Genomic DNA, 22,356 nt, shown 5'->3' with positions numbered 1-22,356 from the left:
TTTTTAGATCACCGTTTCAAAATGCAATAACTAGGGTCCCAACACAGGTTACGAAAAGCTTATGTCCGTTATCACAGTCATATCACTCTTTAAACATGATAAGCTATCTACCCTCCGTGGACATCTCCCTTCTCCAATAATTTGAACCTTACGATTACAGACATAAGGATGAAATCATAAAAGTAACGCATATTTATGTTGTACAAAGTAAGTTGTAAATGCAATCGCTGTGTGCTATTGCTATTTTTACGGTTATTTAAAACTTAACTGACTACAAACCCCGGATTTGTTTAGTTAAAGATCCCTCTAGCGCCAGGGCTAGCAACTGTCACTATTTGAATCTCAACTCTATCATCAAACCAAAATGTTGAATGTGGTCTATCTTTTCAAGACTCTCTACCCTACAAGGTATAGAGACATGATTATATGTATGTATGTGTATATAATGCTCCCATATAATTTTTGCGCATTCTCAGTTGCAACATCTGACATGACATGAGTTTCAAGAGTCTTAAATATGTTAGGAAAATCTAGTAGATTTTTGCCTAAATGGAAAATTAACTTTTTATGTTAGCCAAAGTAAAGTAAAGTGCGAGTCAGACCTTAAACAAAATCAGTCTGCTACATAAATAATTGACCCATGAATCAGAAGGGCTTTAATTTATGATTCTAGTGTTTTTATTGACGATCGATTCAGAATATTGAGACTCCCGAATATGAACTATTTCACATTGCACCACTACCTACTCGGACTCTTTAGTTTGCATTCCTCTTCATCTGTTTTAAGTTCAATGACTCTCACATCCACTTAGAGAATGTAAATGTCAGGATTTTTTTTAATTCAATCTGAACGAATATTGTATATACTAGACCTGCTTCAAACAGGAGGCTCTCCGAAATTCGCCGGTATAGTATACTGGTGCTTCGTAAAAGTTACCGTCAAAACTTCTTATTGCCTGCCCCACCACTGCCCTACCAACTGTTGTACTTGTTCAAATCCATACATACATATAATCACGTCTATATCCCTTGCGGGGTAGACAGAGCCAACAGTCTTCAAAAAACTGATAGGCCACGTTCAGCTATTTGGCTTTAAGATAAAATTGAGATTCAAATAGTGACAGGTTGCTAGCCCATCGCCTAAAAGAAGAATCCCAAGTTTATAATCCCCTTAACGTTAAACCCAGTTACATCCTCACCTTTTTGGAGAGAAGCCCAGTAGCATGGCAAAAACTATCGCCGTTTCACTTTTTATCATGACGTGAAACGGGACGGTTATATGTTTTTAGCGCGATAAAAACGGCGTCCCACGTGCTATGCTACGGCGGCTGGGTGACTTGATCCAGGTTTGGGTCAGGTTTTCAGTCTCCTGGCTGATCTCCGCTACCTTTGCAGGTATATTAGGTCATGGAAAAAGCCGGACTACTTAGATGTATGTATATGCATATTCCTTTCCAACCGCCTAGCTAGATAAAGAAAATTTAAGTGCAGTACACCTTTTTTTCACGATCACGATCCAGTAGGCCACTGAAGCGGACTCGACCTGGCCATGTTAACCCCTGGGTCAAGTTATACTGAGTCCCCCATTTTCCATACACACATAATATCAAGTTACTTTCCCAGAGGGGTAAGCAAGGTCTACACCTTCTGAATTTTTCCACTTGCCACTTGCTTCAAACACATTCCTAACTACCTTCATGCAAGCTCGTCGGTACCCTTGACCTTTTGTCAGGTCCCTGATGACAACCAATGAACCAATATCCATGAATTTTTGCTAGCAAATAGTTTGGAGTAACGAAAATATCACGGGGTTATTTTTACGCAGGTAGAGCAGGGGCATTGTAAGAGTATGTAATAGTTTTTCAATGCTAACTTAGACCTCGCGAACTCTTAATGTTTTTTTTAACAAAATTGAGAATACCTAACCATTAATAACCATTACACCAATTTTGATGCCCCACGAATTTAAGAATTTCATTGACAGATATAATTAAAATTTCATCAAAATCAAAACAAAAGTTCTAAAATTATATTGAATTTTTTAAACATTTTTTGTATGTATGTTACATACATACATTTTTTGTATGTATGTATGTAACATACATACAAAAAATGCCCCAAGTTGATTGGTAGTCAATCTAATCAATCAAAATTTATGCAGTGGTTTTGTTGATAAAGAGCAACAGAGAAACTGACATTTACTCATTTTATATATTTATACTTATATAAGTATGTTTATTTTTATGGATACATGGAATAAAAGAACTAACATCAGTGTCCCATATCAGATTTTTTAGTTCAAAATATACAACACAAATTAACAAATAAATTCATTTTGAATCTTTTCTTTAAGGTAGGGCCATGTAATGATGGCTTCGTTTATTTTGTAACTAGCTGTTGCCCGCGACTTCGTCCGCGTAAAGTTCGAGTTGAATCTTAATCATACAGTCAGATACAGACAGACAGACAAAAAATGTAAAAACAAAATTCTCTAACCATTTCAGTCAAAATATTAAATGTACAGACAGAATATTTTCACCGTTTTATTATATGTAGTAATTAGATTTTCAATTTTTTTAAATAAAATACTCAAACAACACAAAAAAATTTTTTTTTATAAAAATAAATAATATCTTGTTTTAGTTGGGACTCGAACTTGGACCGCCAACTTCACAGTCGCACGCGCTAACCACTGGACCATCGAAGCCATTGCAGTGGTGTCGAAATTAAAGTAGACTACATACATATGGTCACGTCTATATCCCTTGCGGGGTAGACAGAGCCAACAGGCTTGAAAAGACTGAATGGCCACGTTCAGCTATTTGGCTTAATGATAGAATTGAGATTCAAATAGTGATAGGTAGCTCGCCAATCGAGTAAAAAAGAATCCCAAGTTAGTAAGCCTATCCCTTAGTCGCCTTTCACTTATATTTATATGTTATAGGTATTATGCTGTCGTACAATGATAAATGACTTTGAATTTAAGTTTCGTAACTTATTAGCAGGCAAACTCATGCCTTGAATTCATTCAAATGTCGATAACTTTTTTTTTAGTGAACCGATTTTGATGAAACAAACTTTAAATGTTATTCTAAGTCAAAACAAAGCAATTGGTGAAAGTTTCAAGTAAATCGGTTCAGTACTTTTGGAGATAATCGTGATCATACATACAGACAGACAAGAAATTTAAAAAAAATATTTTTGCTTTCTATTATTCATTCTAAGTGTCCCTCTGTCCATTTCAGTCAAAAATACTAAATGTACAGACAAAATATTTTTACTATTTTATTATATGTATAGATTAAATTCAAGTAGGTAAGGAATATCCATGACCCATCAGAATCTTATTGGACAAAAATACATCTTTTATATTCATGGATCCCAACTAGATTCTCATTAAAAAAAGGAAAATATAGATTAGGTGATCCTCTAATTAATATAATATGTTCTCCATGTGGAAACCACAACATTGATAACAAAATACATAAAATATAAATATCTAGTACAGTGCAGAATCTTGCTGAAAATTCTATAAAGAAGAAGACATAAATACATTTTTAAATCAAACAATATAAACATACATGACATGGATACAACCAATGTTGTGAAGCCAAAAGAAATGACCATTATTAAGTGATATGAAGTATCCCACAATAATTAATAACATTTTTTAATTTGAATTTGATAGAAATAATCTGTACTAATATTATAAAGCTGAAGAGTTTGTTTGTTTGTTTAAACGCGCTGATCTCAGGAACTACTAATACTCAATAATCAGAAAAAAATGTGGGGCTCTTGTGGCATGGTGCCGAGAACTGGCTGCGTTCCTCCGCGAAATGGCAACATCTATTATTTTTGCAAGATAAGAGCCCACTCTCATGTCACTAGTGACATTGACAAAACATTGAAGTTGTTTTTAAAGCTCTGAACCCAAAACTCAGAACTTTTTAAAGCTCAAAACCGATAGTCAAAAAGTGTTTTAGCAAAGCAGAACAAACATGTAATCATTTGGCTTTTTCAGCAGCTTCTGCTGCAGGTCCAGCCCTTGAAACCAATCCCTTGGATGAGGCGAGAAGCCATCATCCCATACAAGGGCCCTTCCCCGCTCCCAAGTGACCAGCGTCAAACCATCACGACGCTCGCCATCATCGCGTACTATGCCTGCTGGTTCTAACCGCTAGGCATGTTTATGGTAGTAAGCACCCTTTTGATTATGTCATTGATGGAGCTGTGGTAGAAAAACCTAGCAGCACTTTTTTGACAATACAGCCCATAGAGTCCGTTCCTGTCGACGTCTATGCCATAAGAACACCGACAGGGTTCGGGGGACAACAGCAGAACCGAGTCTGGGTCCGACTGCAATTCGGAAACTGCCAATGTCGAAGAGTGTTCAGAGGTTCGCCGACGGTATAGCGCGTAGCAATTAACCCGACTCATGTTCTGATACAGCAAGGAGCCTAGCGTGGTAATGGTCTTCAAAAGAATTTTGAACAAAATAGACATAAACATAACTTGACATAACAATTTGACAGCTGATTTGCAGGTTATGTTGTCATAAATTATTTAATGTTTTTCACCCAGAAAACTTACCTCCAGCTCCTGGGCACGACATTTTTCTACAAGATCTCCAACCGGGGCGTCTGATTTCGAAGAACTTCCATCGGAATCTTGCACAGGAACATCCGATAACACTTCGGTAGCAAAACTTGTAATCTGTCCTTTCAAGCTGTTCAGACTCTGATTTAAGTTCAACCACGACATTTTCAACGCGCACTAATCATGGAACACATCTAGGAGAAAAAATTCACAATGTTATGATGCAATAAATCAAAACAATCTAAAAATTGCATTATTTTTACTTTAGCAAAGTGACAGCTATTAAGTTGTCAATTTTCGTCCAGTTGGCAAGTCAATCAAGTCATTAGAACGATTCAAATTGGTTCGATTAAAAATCGAATTATTAAATCGCATGTCAAATATGAGTGTTTTCATCATTTTCATTTGATTTTCAAATGGAATGAATCTACCTAATATAATACAAGGGAACAGTGCTAGTTTATTACATATTAAACTCATCTCTGCGTGTTCCCGATTGTACCCTCCACAGATGTGTTTCTGGGCCCGGGGTATGCTATATATATATCTCTACACTTGGTTGGGTTTTCGGCATCCTCTAATTTCAGTCCAATAGTTCGCATGTCATTTTCGGCAACGTCCAGCTATAATCTTTTCGGCCTGCCCTTTCTACCTGGGCCCGGCGGTAGCGGCATGGCCAGCTATCTGTTTCACAAGTAGTCTGCCGTTATCCGCAAGACATGGCCGTACCAAAAGGCGGCTCTCCTGCAGTTTGTCTACTATGTCACGGACATGAAGGCTGCCGCGGAATTGGAGTTCTGCACGCTGTCCTCCACACATCCAGCGCAGCATGTTCATTTCCATGACACGCAGGTTTTGCTTGTGCCGTTCCAGCACAGGCAACCTCTCGCTGCCAACTCCACCTTATCAATTCAGCCAAGTTTAGTTGGATAATAACTCATGCGTTAAAATGATTGCCTATCTTTGGTGTGTACCCATTTAAGGAAACCCGGTTCGGAAATTCTAATATTTAATTTTTATGGATATGACATATAAGATTATTACGATAAATACAAGGTTTTGTAGTATTGCATGTACGTATACATACAACATATATTTTTTTGGTATTTCCTACGTGTTTTTTTTCTCTAAATATTGTATTCGTAAAATGAGCGGCAACATTACATACGGGCAACACTACATGTCTTCTGATTTGACGTTGTCAAAATTTTGATTTATCTTGTATTCTCATCTCATTCTTTTTTTTCTCGGCTTTGCTGACTTGTGGGTTAATATTTATATTATATTATGCTATATGTACAAAGTTAAAAAGTTCTTATTTACACATTAATATGTATTTATAATAAGAAAAAAATCATTGCGTACATATCCTAAATCAACAGTGATATAACCTCACTATAATGGATGGAGATGAATTTTCTGAATTCCTCATTCCTAAAACGGGAGGAAATGATTCTACGTCTGGCGGAGAAGATATAAATGATGAAGAAGAAACAAACGTAACTATCACAGGTGTTTGTAATTTGAAGAGGGAGCCGCTGACGACAAAAAAGGCGGTAAAGTTTCTACTGGAAGGAACTTTGAAATATAAAGTTTGTCGATACTGCATGAATGTAGATTCTCCTCTATATGAAATGGACCAAGTATTCCAAATTGCAAGTCAAGGTGCTCTTTACAAAGTTACCATTCGGGATATGGTTGCTAGTTTTTATCCATTTCAGGTATGTTTGAACCTTATTCTATAATATTTTCACTGGTTACTATTTTAAGTTAGAATATATGGAATAGGTAGCGTTAAAATGCATTGCAATGCTTGTAATTATTTTCTAAAAAATTTTATCTGTTTGGTTTTAGAGCCACTTCTTCCTTGTGTCATTCTCTCATCTTTGCTTATTTCCAAGTTGCACCCTCTGCTATTTAAAGTGTTATTAATAAAATTGGTTTTAATGTAAAGACAACATTAAACTATAACTTTCTTACCTTTTAATCCTGGTTGTCAACTTTTCAGGTGCTGGCAGATCCGAATTTTCCTACAAAAATATGCAATCAATGTTTGGAGAACACAATTCAATCATACCTTTTTACTCAACAGTGCGAGCGTAGTGGGAGAGCTCTACGCAACTGTTTTGAAGACATGTATGAAAAACTTGATAAGCTTGATCCCCTGGAGCGCACTAAAAAGCGAGGCAGACAAAAACTGAATCCTAATTATAACAAGTTGCACTCTGAACATGAAAACGTTATTGATTATGCTGATCCAGTCATCAATATTGTTAACATAGGGTCTGAGTTAACAGAAAATATTGATAATAAAATTAATGAACTAGAATGTCCAAAATGTTGGCTGAGGTTTGAAAGCTTAGAATCTCGATTATATCATGAGAAGATTCATCCTAAATCAATGTGGTTTAATTGCCGTATATGTGGAAAATCTTTTGCCAAAAGACATGTTTATAGAAAACATGTGAAATCTGCTCATGAACCGTCAAAATCTAAAACTTTGATTGATACAGATTATAAGTGTTCGGAGTGCGATGTTGGGAGTGAAACATATGATCAACACTTGCAGCATATTGAAAAGCACAAGTTCCATATGGTAATGGAACATTTGATTGAAAGTAAAATGGATGAATTATGTACTGTCTGCCTCTCAAAAGGGGTCAGTATGGTCAAACTGGACAGAACCATTAATTTCCATGGTGGATGCCCAGAACTGACTGGTCATAGAAGTCTGTACACTATTCTCGGATCTACAATGCCTGAGGTAAGTTTTTACAATTGCATGACATATTTAAAAGAAATTAACCCACCTATACATGAAATTATATCAGATTAAGAAATATTACCAAGTATTTTGTAGGTATGGTATGTTGTTATATTTTATTTTGCCATTTTGATGTTATTGCTGATGTGAACATTTGCAAGTAAAAAGTCTTTATGTTGGTAATCCTTTTCTAGCGAAGTTCATACAAGTACCGAGAATTACTGGTACCATATGAAGCAAATGTTCTAACTTTAACCAAGAAGGTTTACCAACTAAATGGAGATAAATCATGTTTTGCTATGAAAAAGGCAAAATATCACAAGTTTTCTCTATCAGATCCTGTTGTGATTTCTAGAGAAACATATTTTATTATTGACAATTACATTTTCTTCTTTGACAACCCAATACATATAGAGCAAATTTTGAGTCCTAAAAATGATAGTGAAGAAGAAATTGTGAACCAAAGTGAAGTTTGTAGCCTACAAACAAATATGCAAGTAAAAAATAAAATGGTTGAAAATTTAGCTACTATTGATAATATGAAAGAAGCAACTGAATGTTTCATTAATGGTAGTATTACCACAGACAAACAGTGTTCATTCACTTTTTCGAATCCAGAATATATAACTAATGTTGTTGAAATTCAAATACCAATATCCAACCATACAACATCAGACTGTACAACTGATTTAAATTCTAAAGTTGATTGGATATTTGGGAAATGTAAAGTTCAAACAATCAATGGAGATGGCAAATTAAAAGCTGATTTCACAAACAAAAATAACAAAATTGAAGTTCCCATTGTGCAGGAATGTCAGTATTGTTGGATTTTTAAATGTACTGATAAATGTCATTATTGTCAAAAGTCTAACAATGGAAACAGTAACTCAAAAATAAAATTGAACACCACCTCTGATGTTTCTGAATATAGTAAGTTAATGCTAACAAACAAAAGGAAGAGTGTAGATTCTTTTGTTTTGGGAAGTAAAAGATCCAAATGGCAATGCAAATATTGTTTAACAGATAATGGAAATAATGAAAAATGTTATTGTTGTGATTCTGATCATCATGTTGGAAACACTGATCATATTAAATTAAATCTTGGCATAAATAGATCTTTCTTTGAAACTGATGCTGCCAATAAAAGCCCAACTGCGATTAATGAAGAAAATGCTCTGAAAGATATTGAAATGGAGCCTTTAATTCAAGAAGGTACTAAAATTAAATTTGCAAATTTTGAAGAGACAAACCAAGATATTTCAGATATAACAAAAAATATTGCAATGGAGCCAGTATCAGCAAATACACATTTTGAACAATATCCTATAGCAAGCCATGATACACACATAATACAAGAAGAAATGGATGTAGAAGAATGTAATCTTCAAAATGAGTTATTGATCAATCAAGCTATTGATTCTCAAAAGACTACATCTGTTATTGAACTGCCAATCCCTTTCATGCAAGTCTCAAATAACCCATTATGTTTCAATATAGGAGCAGGATCATCAGATTATGAAAGGAAAAAATCCAGGAGATTTAAAAGACCTATAAGAAGAATGGCAACTTCTTTTCATAAGTAGTGTAATATGAAGAAATACTATTTATCTTACTTATCTCTTCATTTACCAGGATTATAATTGTTTTAAATTAAGAAAGAGAATTGTAATTTATTTGGCTGAATCTTATGAATTTTGGTATACGCCAAAGAATTTTCTGTAGGATGTAATTTTTTTTTAATTACTTCTTACATGATATATTTGATACAAGAGCTCTGCGTTGCTGTATCTTTAATATCCATGTTAATATATTACTGGCAATTTTTAGTAGGTATTAAAATGTAAATAACATTACACCTAGACTTTCCCTCCTTGCTTGTTTTATTTTTGTTTTAATTCCATTATTTATTTTTGTTGCAGATGAATATCCTTAGTACATACACAGGATCAAAGATTTGTAAAAAATGCCTAGACAATGCAATTACATCTTATGTGTTCCTAAATCATGCTCATTATGTTCGAAATAGGTTGAAAACATGTGTCGAATTAATGCTTGATAGTCTAGGTAATGTTGGTGAACCAGATGGAAAGATATTTGTTGAGATATCACAGAATATAATATTACCAGCAAAAGAACCAGACTTAATAGATGAAAGTCTACTTGTTGACCCAGATGAGGTAGATGAATCTAAGCTAAATGTGGAAGTTTTAGAAGATGAATTCAGAACTAAAGATTCTGAAAGTGAAAGCGATATAGAAACGACATCGCGAAAGGTGACAGAGAAAACTAACTCAGTTTTCCATGACACTGCTGAGGAAATAGAACAGTTGGCTAACAATCCAGCCAGGCATATAACAAAAACATATGGAAAGGGAATTAACGGTTTACAATCTAGATTAAAATCGAAATCAAGTTATAATTCTATCAGTAATGTCTGTAGAGAATTTTTAACATTCAAAAAGGAAAGAAAGCCTAAAAGAGTGGATTGGTCTAAAATATCCTGCCCCATGTGCAATAAACGCTTTATTTCAATTTATTTCTTGAAAAGTCACATTGTTAGACATGTTTTTAAGAATGTAAAATGCAAGATATGTCAAAAACAGTTCAAATCAAAGTTTCACTTACATGAGCACACAAAAATGGTGCATTTATTAGGAAATATCAATCACAGCTCGTGTGAAACTTGTGGGAGGACATTTGTTAGTGCAAAAAATTTGATAAAGCATGTGAAAACTCATAACACAAAAGAGTGTTTATTATGTGACAAATTTTTTGCAAAACAAAAGCAATTCGACAATCACTGGCAAAGGCACACTGCAAAATTAAGGCTTCTTCAAGAAAAGAAAATTCAAACATGTAGTTTCTGCGAGAAACCTTGCGCAAACAATAACAACCTTACAGTCCACGTGAATAAGGTCCACTTGCAAATAAAACCTTACAGTTGTGACATGTGCGAGAGTCAATTTTATACTGATACGAATTTGAACCATCATAAGAAAGTACACAGCATGTTTTCGAGGGAAAAATGTAATTTTTGCAATAAAAGCTTGAAGTCTAGAAAGGCATTGGTTATTCATGTAAGAAAACATATTGGGGCTATGCCTTATACCTGTATTTTGTGTTCGCAAAACTTCTATTCTCAAGGAAAATTGAGGAATCATATGAAAATATTCCATGGCGGTAAGTTCTGTTGTAAGCCCTGTAAGAGTGTGTTTGCAAATAAATATGAACTGAAACTTCATTTAAATATAGCTCATAATAATATTTAGCATAGCTTTGAAATAGTTTTATGTAGAATATCTTTTATAGTAGAATATAAATATAATTGTAGAAAATTATGGTTCTAATGAAATAGTTTGATATTTTAGTCACAGTGAAAAATTCAATAATGTCCTAGTAAAATTATATTTAAAAAAATGCGTTATGGTGTCAGATATTTTTGATTGAAGAACACCTTGGTATATAATTTGGTTTTAACACTACCAACGGGATTATTCACAAAGTTAGAAAAATCTTATTTTCTCTGTAAATGAAGCTAAGATTTCCTTAATTTCGAGGTTTATACTACATTCTCCAAAAATTCTTCTATAGCTTCTGCACGATCATTTTATTTCCTTGCCAGCAAGATCGACTAGATAAAAGGTTTGGACATCACTCAGTTGCACTTATTATCATTGTAAAAACTAAGTTTATACCTCTGGGTTCACCCAACCTGCATTCTATTTAATGACTTTATTATCATTCTTGAATAGCCTTCCAGAACAGATAGACGGAAAAGATCTTTATAATTTCAAAATGGCACACCTGTTTTATATTTTTGAACACCCTAGTTTTATTTATGCAGTGTTGCATCAACAAAATAAATGTAAGAAGATTATGGAATGTATTTAGTTATAAGATTTATTGTAGTAATTTTTTCAGAAAATATACTATTTTATAATGATATTTATTGTTTTACTATTACATACATAGGTATATTGAAAAAACTAACTTTCGGTCACAGATTGTATTCCAGTATGCTTATAAGTAGGTATAAGTGTTTAGAAAACTACCTTAATATTTTCGCTACAAAATGTCTTCTTATCTGGTTAGGTTTGAAATTCAAACAAATGGGGAGGGGAGGGGGGAGTAATGTATCCCCTGATTTGGTGAGATACACCATGAGAACACTAATACTACTCTTTGTCGTTCACTTTAGGTATTCTACGATCTTCAAATAAATAATAAAATTCTTCTTTCAATTCCTTCACGTCTCTTGGATCGAATTTCTGACCCTTATTCTTCCAATGTACTTTCTTGAAATGGGGACGCATTTCCCTCGCTAAATAAAACATGGCGTCACACAATGGACATGGTATAGTCTTCTCTGTGTGTTTCTTTATCTTATGTGTGTTCATCATACTCGATGACCTAAATTTCTCACCACACATATCACACGCGTAAGGCGTAACTCCAGAGTGTAATCGTAAATGCATTTTTAAGCAAACCTGATTGGCGAATTTTTTACCGCAAACTGTACAATAGCGCGTGTGTTCACTGGAATGAGTCTGTATGTGTTCACGCAACCGCTCCTTTCCGCAAAATGTTTTGCTACAAGTATTACATTCATAAGGCTTTATCTTCAAATGGAATCTATTCACATGGGATTCTAATTCGCCATTCCGCGTGACCATGTGGCCACACCACTCACATTTGATAGCTTTCAAATTCTTCTTGGGTTTTCTATCTGCTTGACCATGAGAGAACTTCAAATGCCTTTTAAGGTATGCGGGCTTGATTAATTTCCCACATATTTGGCAAGTTATTCGGTCTAAATGAACTTGCCTGTGCATTTTAAGAAGTATTTCTGTTTGAAATTGTTTGCCGCACGTTTCACAAGATAGATTATTTTCTTCATTCCTCGCCCCACAATATATCATGTGTTGGGGATAGAAGGGTGCAGTTATTAGTTTCTTACAATGATTACACTTGATGACGTCATCGTCATGCATGCGCGTATGAGCTTGAAGCTTCTTTATATCATCAAAGTCCTTATCGCAACTTTTACATGGAAATTTTATACTATTTCCAGAACCATGTGAAGCGATGTGTTGCTTATATTCTTTTCTTTCAATGAATTTGATGTCGCATATTGTACATTCCAAAGCATTCCTCTTTTTCTTTATCTGAATGCCTGAATGTATTCTAAATGTGTGCTCTTTAAGCTTTAAAACGGAAAAGAATTTCCTATTACACAAATTGCAAGGGAATGTTTCTTCGTTATGTTTAGATTTTTTATGAATCTGTAATTCTTGCAGAGTATCAAAGGATGAGGCACAATCCTCACATTTATGATGCCTCTTAATCCATTTGCATATCTCAACGTGTTCGTCCAAAATGGATTGAGATTTAAAGTGTCCGTCGCAAAATTCGCACGCGTAATTGTCTTTGTGAAAATTATTTAAATGATTCCTCAAAGTCACTTTCGAGTAGAATTGTTGAGAGCAATGTGCGCATGTGAAAGGGTGGTGGTCTAAATGCTCGCGGTTCACGTGGCCAAGCAGAGTTTCACGTTTGGGACACACATAATCGCAGTCTAAACATTGAATTTTGTCAGCTTCATTCAACACTTGTTCTCTATAATTAATTAAATATCTGTGATGAATACAAGGTATCTCCTTACAATCTAAACACCCAAACTTGCATTTGTGACTCCGTAGATCTAAAAGTTTAAAGCTCTTTAAACACATAATGCATTGAGGGTCGCCATGTTTTTTCTTCGTATGTATTTCTAGAGCTGATGCGGAGTAAGTTATGTGCTCGCAAAATTCGCACGTATGGATATCGTCTGCATGGTTCAGTTTCAAATGATCGCGTAGCCCTCCTTCCGGCATTATCAAGTAGCAAATCTTGCATCTTTCCATTTGATGAATCATTTTGTAGTGTATCGATAATAATCTTTGTGTTTTCAAAACTTCATAACAAACGGTACACTGTGCTGCTCGAGATATCTTACAAACTCTTCTGTGATGTTTGCATATTTTCTCATGTCGATTCCACTCATTTAATGTTGATAATGCTATTTTACATTTCAAACATTTGTAGATAACAGTCTTAGAAAACTTTCTCTTTTTCCTAAAAGATTTTGTAGAATTATTTTCGGGTGCTTTAAACATCACAGTTATATTTTCATCATCTAACTTTTTTATTGGATTCCCCTTTTTTTTGTGAAAATGTGAATGAGACGATTCTTTAGCTGTTATTTCAGTTTTAGCATTAATATCCAAGTAATTATTGATGTTAGCTTCATTTTCATCAAGCACAATGATGAAATTGGAATTATTGAAATCACAATTTGTTTCAATTTGACCATTTACATAATTGATTTTGTTTGATATGTCTTCTATATAGCTCAACATGATTCTGGAAAGTTGTCTAGCATTGTAGATAAATAAATAAGACTGTATGCTTTTCTCTGTACAGTAGCTACATATGTAGATACTTGCTGTTACTCCTTTCCACTGTAAAATAAAGTAAGCAAAGTTAGTAAATATAATTTTATCATATCTCCATCCCAATACAGGGAAGACACAGACAACAATGTTGAAAAGACTGGAAGGCCACATTCAGCTGTACTGTTTAATGATGGAATTGAGATTCAAATAGTGATGGGTTGAGAGCCCATCACCTATAAGAAGAATCCCATGTTTAATAATTATGGATTATAAAAGTTGGGACTAACTTTAGAGGTGAAATTACTTTGAAAAAGTATGCAAGTTTCTATTCATTACTTTCCTCCCACCTAGAGGTTGCTTGGAAGAGATTCTTTTAGTGAAAACCGCCTTTGTGCCTCTTAGCCTATTTTTGTTATTCTGATTTTCTTTTTCTATTGGTGTAATAAAGAGTTAACCTATTCATTTTTTTATCAAGTAGCAAATAAGAGGTATTACATCTCCAAATAAATAGTAGACCAACTCATTGAGTTTTCTCTTTAGTGTTCGTCCATTTACTGCGATATCAAACTCGGTCTCTAACTGCCATAGTTTCTCTGTATTTTCCAAACATATACAGCAAAACTTCTCCGCTTGGCAAATGTTCCTAAGTTTTTGTTTCAAATGTGCTATGTTCCCAATTTCAGGTATGTCTGCCATAGTTTTATCTGGAAATAAAGATATACTTAATCAAACTCTGGTCTAAATATTTTACTCTAAATCGACAATTTTGCATAAATACAATTATAGATGTGGATGAAGAAGCAAGATGTGGAGAATGTGAAAATATGTAGCCTATGCCACCCCTCTAAAGAGGCTTGGTTTTAGTAATGTTTTTAACATAGTTGTTCGTGATGCTCAGATTGCGTCGTCCTCGTGCGGAGCCCAAAGTCCGTATGCAGACGATATCATTACTGGAGTAATCCAATATACAGAGCGACTCCAATTTACCTTCTTACAAAGAACCAAACTGAGTAATCCTCCTCATTTGAAGTTGGGTAAAATTGTACGGTTCTGTTCCAGTACGACGTTTCTCTTAAAAAACTTGTCGAAATTCTTACCTCGATAAGTAGAGTTTTTGAATAAGTATACTTTTTTAAATCTTTTGATGATCTTGCGTTTTCTTTTATTTAAAATGGATTTATTTCTAATAAACAATAAGTAGGTACATATTCAATGCACAAGTTTTGTTCAAATTTATAAATTTAATATTTTATTTGTTATTCCTGTTGCCAACTATCTTCAATGAGTAGGTTCTAAATCTGTCCCTAAAAGCGCTAGATTGCCAATAATTCGCGCAAACGATTTTTAGATCATATTTCCCTTATTATTACTTGTTCAAGTTTAGTGCAAACTTATACGAATTTGCGTAAAGCCTTTTTAACAACGTGTCGTGTGGTTCCCGGCACCAATACAAAAAAGAATAGGACCACTCCATCTCTTTCCCATGGATGTTGTAAAAGGCGACTAAGGGATACGCTTACAAACTTGGGATTCTTTTCTAGGCGATGGACTAGCTACCTGTCACTATTTAAATCTCAATTCTATCATTAAGCCAAATAGCTGAACGTGGCCATTCAGTCTTTTCAAGACTGTTGGCTCTGTCTACCCCGCAAGGGATATAGACGTGACCATATGTATGTATGTTTTAACCTTGAATTACCTTCAAAGTATGTGAAATATTTTAATATCTATATAACAAAACGCTACAATATTGAAAATGGGCCCTTGGGGCTAAGCTCCGTTTGAGCGTTTAGACGTAACTTAATAAAAACCCACTTGATTTTTTGACGTGGCCAAAAAGCCGCCAGATATGGCGCTGAAAGCTGAGTTGGCTACTCTGCATGTTCTATTCTGTCATATCATGTCATTCGATTGATCGTCTGCCATTGTCAAACTATGTGAATGTCTCACCTTGAAAATAATATACTTCAATTCAACAAAACAAAATTGAAACAAAGTTTTTACTTCAGAAAATATTCGAAATAAATATTTGATAGAGAGATTAAAGAAATTTCCAATCTGTTATTTTTGTGATTGCAATCATGGATGTTTTTAGAAATGTGGTTTTATCTCGTAACATGAAACTTTGCTTTCTTTGTTTTAAGAAAAACGAACATTTGGAAAATATTTTTGGGGAACTCTATATTTACGAAGAAAATACAAATTTAACTTCTTGTGTTTACACTATGATGATGTACTTATTTCCTTCACATGTAAGTGAAAGTTTTAAATTATAGTGTATACTAGTTAGTTCGCATATTTCTGCAATCTTAAAATAAAGTGTGAGGTTTTATTCTTATTTGAAAGTACCACTAGGTGTGGACCTATGTAGGTCTATTTTTTCTATGAAGCAGATATTTTCTAAACAACTGATAAACATGCTAAAGTAATTAAATAAATGGAAATAAAAGAAACATGGATACATAGTTGCTTTACTTTTTTTCAGGAAATTATGTTTGAAGAAGTATGTGAAAATTGCACTAAACTTATTCTGTCTATGTATCTCACTTTACGAAGATATGACACCAAGAAAATGATGTGCAGTATAATAGTGGATAATATAATTAATGCTTTGACTAAAAATAAAGAAATCACTAACCAGCCAATAAAATTACACATCAAAGTGCCAATATTTGATAATGTCAACAAGGATAAGATTGGTATTAAGAAATGTAATGATAATGTTAATTCAGAAGGACTTCATGGAGCTATTGAAAACATATGCATAAAAAATGAGTCAACCATTTGTGATACTTGTGGAAAAGTTTGCGAAACACCTAATTCATTAAAAGCTCACCTAAATTGTCACAGACAAAAAGCATGTCCATACTGTTCAAAAATTTTAAAAACTCATTCCCATTTTAAGATACATGTAAAATGTCATGAAGGTATTAAAAGGGTACACCGAAAAGATAAAAGTAATTATTACTGTAATGATTGTGAATATAGGAGCTTGAATAAATGTACTTTACAAGCTCATATTAATAAATATCATCTTCACATAAGACCTTTTGTCTGTCAAATTTGTTCAAAAGGATTTTATAAGAAGAGTAATCTAACAGAACATGCAATGACACACACAAATGCGAAAAATTTGACATGTGAGCAGTGTGGTGTAAATTTTGTTTGTAGGAAAACATTATTAGAACATTTACGTTTACATTCTGGAGAGAAACCGTACCAATGCAATATTTGTAAAGCGAAGTTCATCACTTCAGGACGCAGGTCAGACCATTTTAAGAGGAAACATGGCACGAGAAATGAATGTTGTAGTATTTGTGGAAAAATTTACGCCCTAGTTAAGGATTTAAATGCACACATTAAAAGAGTCCATGCACAGAAGGTGGACAATCCAAAAACGCATTTTCATCAGTCTAATTATGAGTTTTTGGATGACACTGGAGATGTGTTGCCAGTATTAAGTAGTATTTGAATATATATTTTGCTTTAAGTAGGTACATAGTATAATAATTGTAGATGTAGATAGATTGTAGACAATCTTGAATGTCAAGAACCAACAACCAAGAAATTAAGGCTTTTAAGCTTCTTTAGATAATTCTTTAATTTTTCAGGTCAGAAAACTTTTCTTAAGAGAGAAATATTTGTAATATTTGTTCAGAAATATTTGTTTACTTAAGCTGTATTTTTATGTAAGACGTTTTGTATTGTAGTAAAATAAAAACAAAACAATTTATTATTAAATCTTATTATTTTATTTTGTAAAAAAATTAGGTACAAAAGGTATTTTATTATAATAATTTCGCAAATATTATTTTTACACTATACAATAAATATACAAGTACGGCAGTATCATGAGTATTTTTCAAGGTTTTTTTTTAATCTTAAATAATAAGTCTTAAACACTTATTTAGATCACTTCAAGGTACAAGATTCAAATATTGGTGCGACAGCCTTAGAAAATAGATACTGTTATTTGTATTTTTACAAAAACATAAAAAAATTATATAATGTAACATTATGTCCTTTCTTATAAAGAAAATAGAGACTGTTGTACAAAATTAATAAAGTAATTGTGAAAAATATATACCTTATGTCAGTTGGTATTGTGCCCTGCACGTAAGTCTAAACTCAACTCTGTGGGAGTTGCGTTGAAGATTTTTATATGAAAAATTGCCCATACCCATCCAGAAAGTGTCTAATTCTTCTGTATGAATTATACGAAAGAACAAAAAGCATTTTCTAGCAATTAAAATGGGTTAATGAATACCTAAAGTTTTTTCATTGTGATAACAACATTTAGGTAGATGTATAAAATTATTGTTCAACTTTTATCTACAGACAGTTAACTAAATAAGTCAATCAGCAGCTCACTATGAGCTAGAAAAAATGAAGCACCTCCATATTGCCATTAAAATAAACATTATAACTAAATGGTAACTATATTCGGTAACTACAATTCGTAAAATTTTTGTCTTAACTTTTCTACGGGTTATTGACGTCTCGTGAAAATTTATTATAAGCATATAATAGTCACCACATGTTGTCTTTCATTTGGACCTATTTCACAACTATTATATTGCATTAGACAATGGCCCATTGTAATAATTACCACACAGTAGCCAGATGCCAATTAGAATCTCAAATTTTTTCAGAATTTACACAGTTCTGTGGTTTGTGAAATGTCCTTTTATATGCCGCGGAAAGCTAAAGAGCAATAAAAAAAATTCTCACAATTATATACTGGCCAAAAATAAATTCAAATATACTGCTGACCCACCTAAAGATAAAGAGTTATAGAGCTATTCAAGTCTTGTCAGTTATTCCCATAGAAACGTTAAAACATCGTACAGTTATAAGATCACATTTCGCGTTACACGTTGGGCGCCACTCTTCTAATACTGGTAACCGCCTCCTTGGCTTGGTGGTACATATTGTTGACCAGGCCCGCTTTGGGCTCCAGGACCCCCTGAGGGATATCCGGGCTGCTGGTCGGGGTATCTAGCCTCACCTTCGTAGCTCACCTGTGAATGTTATAGATTTGATTGGATGATATAATTTTGCATGTCTCGTTGTATTCCTTACTAGGCATACAAGCTTTTAGAAAGCAAATGCTTTTAAGTGTGTTGTCGGGTAGAGTAGAAGAGAAAGATTTCATCTCTTTTATGTGGATGCCGTAAAGACTACATAGAAAAATCATCAAAAAATTCTATAGCGCCAAACCTTTTCTGAGCGCTTTGAATATCATTCCTAGCTTTGATGCTGAGAAGTGACTTTATCTAGAACATGTAGGCTTTGTTAGGTTTTTCCTGTAACCAAGTGATAAGCAGATAGGACTGTTATTTCATAAAATTACTTGACTTGCATATTTCTGAATTGTCCATGGTTAGTCGATATCCCCAGTCGCTCACTGGCTACTCCGCTCAAGGATGCAACTGGTACAAACACTTCTAAAATAACAATGATGATGACTTACCTCAGCATTGAATCCGTTCTTCCAATCAGCGGTATACTTAACAATCTGGGTCCTACCATCAGGTAACGCCACTCTATACTCTCCCCTGGTGACGTCACCGTCAGAGATGGCGTTGTGACTGTAATCGTTGCCGTCCTCATTCACGGCGTACGAGAAGTCGAAGGGCATGCCAGGTTCGTGGTGATGATGCTCGTCGTGGTGGTGGTCGTGCTCCTGGGAAGGAATAAAAATATTGTTCAGTGCACGTGTAGATATAAAAGGATGAGAGACTAGTATTCGGTGCATGCGTACTAAATAAACCTAAGTAAGTACCTAGGTATCTTTTGAGAAGACGTACCTAGTAAGTAGACTACCTAAATGTTTTTGTTACCTATACCGCGATGGGTAATAAGTCAATTGGGATGTTTGTCTCTGACAGTTGATCCCTTAAAATACCAAAAAAAAACATACCTAAAACACAATATCTTGTTAAGGCAGAATCAGGTATCTAACCTGGGACTTTAACTCGGACGCATGCATATTACAACTGGGCCACAGAGGCAGAGTTTACAATATTATAGGTAAAGCAGTTATCGCAGCAGAAATAAAATCGTACAATCTCCATGGTAAAATCGTTAAAAACTTTCGCAATTTTTAAGTGTTTTAGAAATGATTGTGATCGCAGTTTGTACAAGGAAAATGAAGAGATGTTTACTTATTGTTTCTGTAAGATTATTATAAATTCATATTAATATTATAAATACTAAAGGCTGTCTGTTACGCTTACGGCCAGCGAACCGATTTTATGAAATTTAAAGTTAATTTTCAAATCTGAGTACTTGATCTGAGACTATTTTTTTTGGATAAATTAAAACATAGTCTTATTTTTGGAAAACACACAAAAGCTTGGACAGGAGAGAAATAACTACTGACTCCTTGAAAAAGATCTTATCCTAATATAAATTGTCTGTGTATCATCCCTACCTTACCGGAGCTTAAATTTTAAAGTTATTTATTTCGGCTACATTATTTTCAGGTTTCCTCTCTAATGATTTCAAGTTCCATCGGAGCCATACACAAAAATCCAAGTAAGAAATGATATAAAATTCCTATTTTATATCTTCTCTCTCGATCTTCGATCTCTTTGAATTATTATACATCACATTTGAGGTCAATTTTTTTCGTGGTTTACAAACATTGCGTGAAGGAGTAGGTGCGGGTTAATTAGAAAATATTTATCAATCATTGGGGTTACCTAAACCAGGTGTAATTATGTTGCTTTCTTGCTTGTGCCACAAGATAAAAGCGCTTATTTCTTAAGTTAAAGAAATAGAGAAATACAGTACCTACCCAAATCTACTGAAAATTCGACTCTATTACTGTGTCATAGAATTCCATGTAGGGTAACTAATTGTACATTCCAGTTTATCGTGAGCCAGACGGCTTGAGCTGATACGAAATTAAATACAATTGAAATTTATATTTCAGATGAGCTCCGAAAGTATAATGGTATGTATAGAAAATAGGAGGTTACGACTAATGTTTCTCTGGGGTCCTGGTCATAGTCAGACCTTGGGAACCTACTTAGTAAGGATGAGGATTCATGCCAAGAGCACGAATACGAACCCTTAGATACATTTAATCACGTCTTTATACCTTACGGTGCAGAGCCAACTGTCTCGAAGAGACTGTTAGGTCATACTCCGCCTAAGATCTTTAGAAGTGTGAATAAGATTATTGGCAGGAGTCTTTGTCAAAGAAATCAAAATTAGTTTTCCTTTATTTTCAGATAATAGACAGAAATTATTAGATTTAGGTAAGTAGAAAGTTATTTAAGTTGAGTTTTAAAGCTGTCACGTAGGTTTTTTTGTATGTTAAATATTAAACGTATATTTTTCCATTTTTAAACAGATTATGGAGTACATCTTTCAAGTAAGCGCTGTCATTAATTATCGTAATTGTACTTATTAATCACATTTTGGCCTTTTAGTGTTGTATTAATTAGTGTACATTATTTTTATATAGCCACATTCGTCTAGTGTAAACTTGTGACAATGTATGCAGTGAGATATGAACGTCTAAAAATATGTTACCTAATTTACTTTAAAAAATCTACCATCTATGTTTCAGGTGTTGAAGACAGAAAAGGTAATACTTGACACAAATATGCACTTCCTACACACTACACTGATATTTCATGTCTGCTCAATATCCCCTTGTAAATGAAGGAAGCGAATAAAGTCTAAAATCACTAACTAGTCGTTCGCCACGAACGTAGACTCGCGATTATTTTCAGCGCCATCTAGTACAAAGTATTTACAAAAATGTTGATTGGTAGTAACAATAAAATTGCATTTCGTATGCCAGTCAGTCTGGTCAGTGTCAGGTAAAAAAGCTTATATTTGGTGATTTTTTAAAGTATGTAGTTTTATTTACACGTTGTTTTTAGCTGACAAAGATCTTATAAAGAAGCCAAATATATTTTTTTCAATTTAATGAAAGAGAAAAAAAAATTTTTTTTCAAACAAACCGTTAAAATTTGATTCAATGTTTTTAAAATGTTATTTTTTAATTTTTTGCTTTTTGACAAAATTTTTATGTTTTCTTTTTTTTTTATGAAATCTTGAGAAGTACTAAGTAAACATGGATATGCGTCTGAAAGACTAAGTAAGTGACTTTCAGGTCTAATATGTGATTATAATAACTATAGTCTTTCGCTTCGAACTTAGACCTCGCGAATACATATTTTTTTAGAATTGTGAATATCTCAAAAACTACGGTTTTGATGCCTTAAATTCTATTGACAGATCCTACTATTTTTAATTTTATCAAAATCAGATCAGATAAAAAATGTGTTTGGGTCCCGTTTGTGTGTATGTTTTTGCATGTAGTTAGTAGAATTCACTGGCTTCGTTCGATAATTTAAAAAGAGATGATTAGTATGGGTTTAGTATAATAGCGCACCTCAGGCGCCGAATCTTAATGGCAGAGAGTGCAACTGGGAGCACGCCAAGATGAGAGAGGCGATAGGTAATTTAAAAAAAACTTAAGTAGGTACTTGATTTTTTTTTTTGGTAAAAGCTTTATAAGCATTTCACTTTTTTGTGATT

General features: G+C 33.8%; 5 protein-coding genes across 8 annotated transcripts in view; 2 read left to right on the top strand and 3 right to left on the bottom strand.

Moving 5' to 3' along the window:
• Positions 1 to 4,896, bottom strand: part of LOC106130431 (thyroid receptor-interacting protein 11) — a 56,756-nt gene extending 51,860 nt beyond the window's left edge. The window contains exon 1 of the mRNA XM_013329272.2: positions 4,591 to 4,896. Within this exon, the coding sequence (XP_013184726.2) occupies positions 4,591 to 4,761 (171 nt within the window). The 5' untranslated portion in view covers positions 4,762 to 4,896. The remainder of the gene's footprint in view (positions 1 to 4,590) is intronic.
• Positions 4,897 to 5,809: 913 nt separating this feature from the next.
• Positions 5,810 to 11,251, top strand: LOC106130440 (putative zinc finger protein 840). 2 transcript variants are annotated; one of them, XM_060952010.1, is made up of 4 exons: positions 5,810 to 6,317; positions 6,605 to 7,360; positions 7,555 to 9,200; positions 9,280 to 9,387. In XM_060952010.1, the coding sequence occupies exons 1-3, from the start codon at positions 5,997 to 5,999 to the stop codon at positions 8,941 to 8,943; spliced, it is 2,466 nt and encodes an 821-aa protein (XP_060807993.1). In that variant the 5' UTR covers positions 5,810 to 5,996; the 3' UTR covers positions 8,944 to 9,200; positions 9,280 to 9,387. The 2 variants fall into 2 exon arrangements, with proteins under 2 accessions (XP_060807993.1, XP_013184737.1); XM_013329283.2 differs by lacking the exon at positions 7,555 to 9,200 and having other exon boundaries at positions 9,280 to 11,251.
• A 37-nt stretch (positions 11,252 to 11,288) lies between these two features.
• Positions 11,289 to 15,027, bottom strand: LOC106130441 (zinc finger protein 58). 3 transcript variants are annotated; one of them, XM_013329285.2, is made up of 3 exons: positions 14,892 to 15,027; positions 14,290 to 14,498; positions 11,289 to 13,860 (listed from the first exon to the last, which is right to left on the bottom strand). In XM_013329285.2, exons 2-3 carry the CDS (start codon positions 14,488 to 14,490, stop codon positions 11,536 to 11,538), a joined length of 2,526 nt encoding a protein of 841 aa, XP_013184739.1. In that variant the 5' UTR covers positions 14,491 to 14,498; positions 14,892 to 15,027; the 3' UTR covers positions 11,289 to 11,535. The 3 variants fall into 3 exon arrangements, with proteins under 3 accessions (XP_013184739.1, XP_060807991.1, XP_060807992.1); XM_060952008.1 differs by lacking the exon at positions 14,892 to 15,027 and having other exon boundaries at positions 14,315 to 14,434; XM_060952009.1 differs by lacking the exons at positions 14,290 to 14,498; positions 14,892 to 15,027 and adding an exon at positions 14,142 to 14,221.
• A 764-nt stretch (positions 15,028 to 15,791) lies between these two features.
• LOC106130414 (zinc finger protein 260) lies at positions 15,792 to 17,740 on the top strand. Its single transcript, XM_013329252.2, has 2 exons — positions 15,792 to 16,046; positions 16,280 to 17,740. The coding sequence occupies exons 1-2, from the start codon at positions 15,876 to 15,878 to the stop codon at positions 17,264 to 17,266; spliced, it is 1,158 nt and encodes a 385-aa protein (XP_013184706.1). The 5' UTR covers positions 15,792 to 15,875; the 3' UTR covers positions 17,267 to 17,740.
• LOC106130418 (pro-resilin-like) overlaps positions 17,642 to 22,356 on the bottom strand; it is a 70,505-nt gene continuing 65,790 nt past the window's right edge. Inside the window, exons 5-6 of the mRNA XM_060952050.1 lie at positions 19,268 to 19,490; positions 17,642 to 18,815 (exon numbers count right to left, since the gene is read on the bottom strand). Coding sequence (XP_060808033.1) covers positions 18,687 to 18,815; positions 19,268 to 19,490 — 352 coding nt within the window. The 3' untranslated portion in view covers positions 17,642 to 18,686. The remainder of the gene's footprint in view (positions 18,816 to 19,267; positions 19,491 to 22,356) is intronic.

This window comes from Amyelois transitella, chromosome 27 (genome assembly GCF_032362555.1).
Source record: "Amyelois transitella isolate CPQ chromosome 27, ilAmyTran1.1, whole genome shotgun sequence".
Lineage (NCBI taxonomy): Eukaryota > Metazoa > Arthropoda > Insecta > Lepidoptera > Pyralidae > Amyelois > Amyelois transitella.
Note: the sequence above shows the minus strand (reverse complement) of the source record. Positions and strands in the feature narration are given on the sequence as shown.

Coding starts and splice junctions, on each gene's coding strand:
- LOC106130441 (XM_013329285.2), bottom strand. CDS start 14,490: ATGGCAGACATACCTGAAATTGGGAACATAGCACATTTGAAACAAAAA. Junction 13,861..14,289: donor TCTACTATTTATTTGGAGAT/GTAATACCTCTT, acceptor TTTATTTTACAG/TGGAAAGGAGTAACAGCAAG.
- LOC106130440 (XM_060952010.1), top strand. CDS start 5,997: ATGGATGGAGATGAATTTTCTGAATTCCTCATTCCTAAAACGGGAGGA. Junction 6,318..6,604: donor CTAGTTTTTATCCATTTCAG/GTATGTTTGAAC, acceptor TCAACTTTTCAG/GTGCTGGCAGATCCGAATTT. Junction 7,361..7,554: donor TCGGATCTACAATGCCTGAG/GTAAGTTTTTAC, acceptor ATCCTTTTCTAG/CGAAGTTCATACAAGTACCG.
- LOC106130414 (XM_013329252.2), top strand. CDS start 15,876: ATGGATGTTTTTAGAAATGTGGTTTTATCTCGTAACATGAAACTTTGC. Junction 16,047..16,279: donor TGTACTTATTTCCTTCACAT/GTAAGTGAAAGT, acceptor ACTTTTTTTCAG/GAAATTATGTTTGAAGAAGT.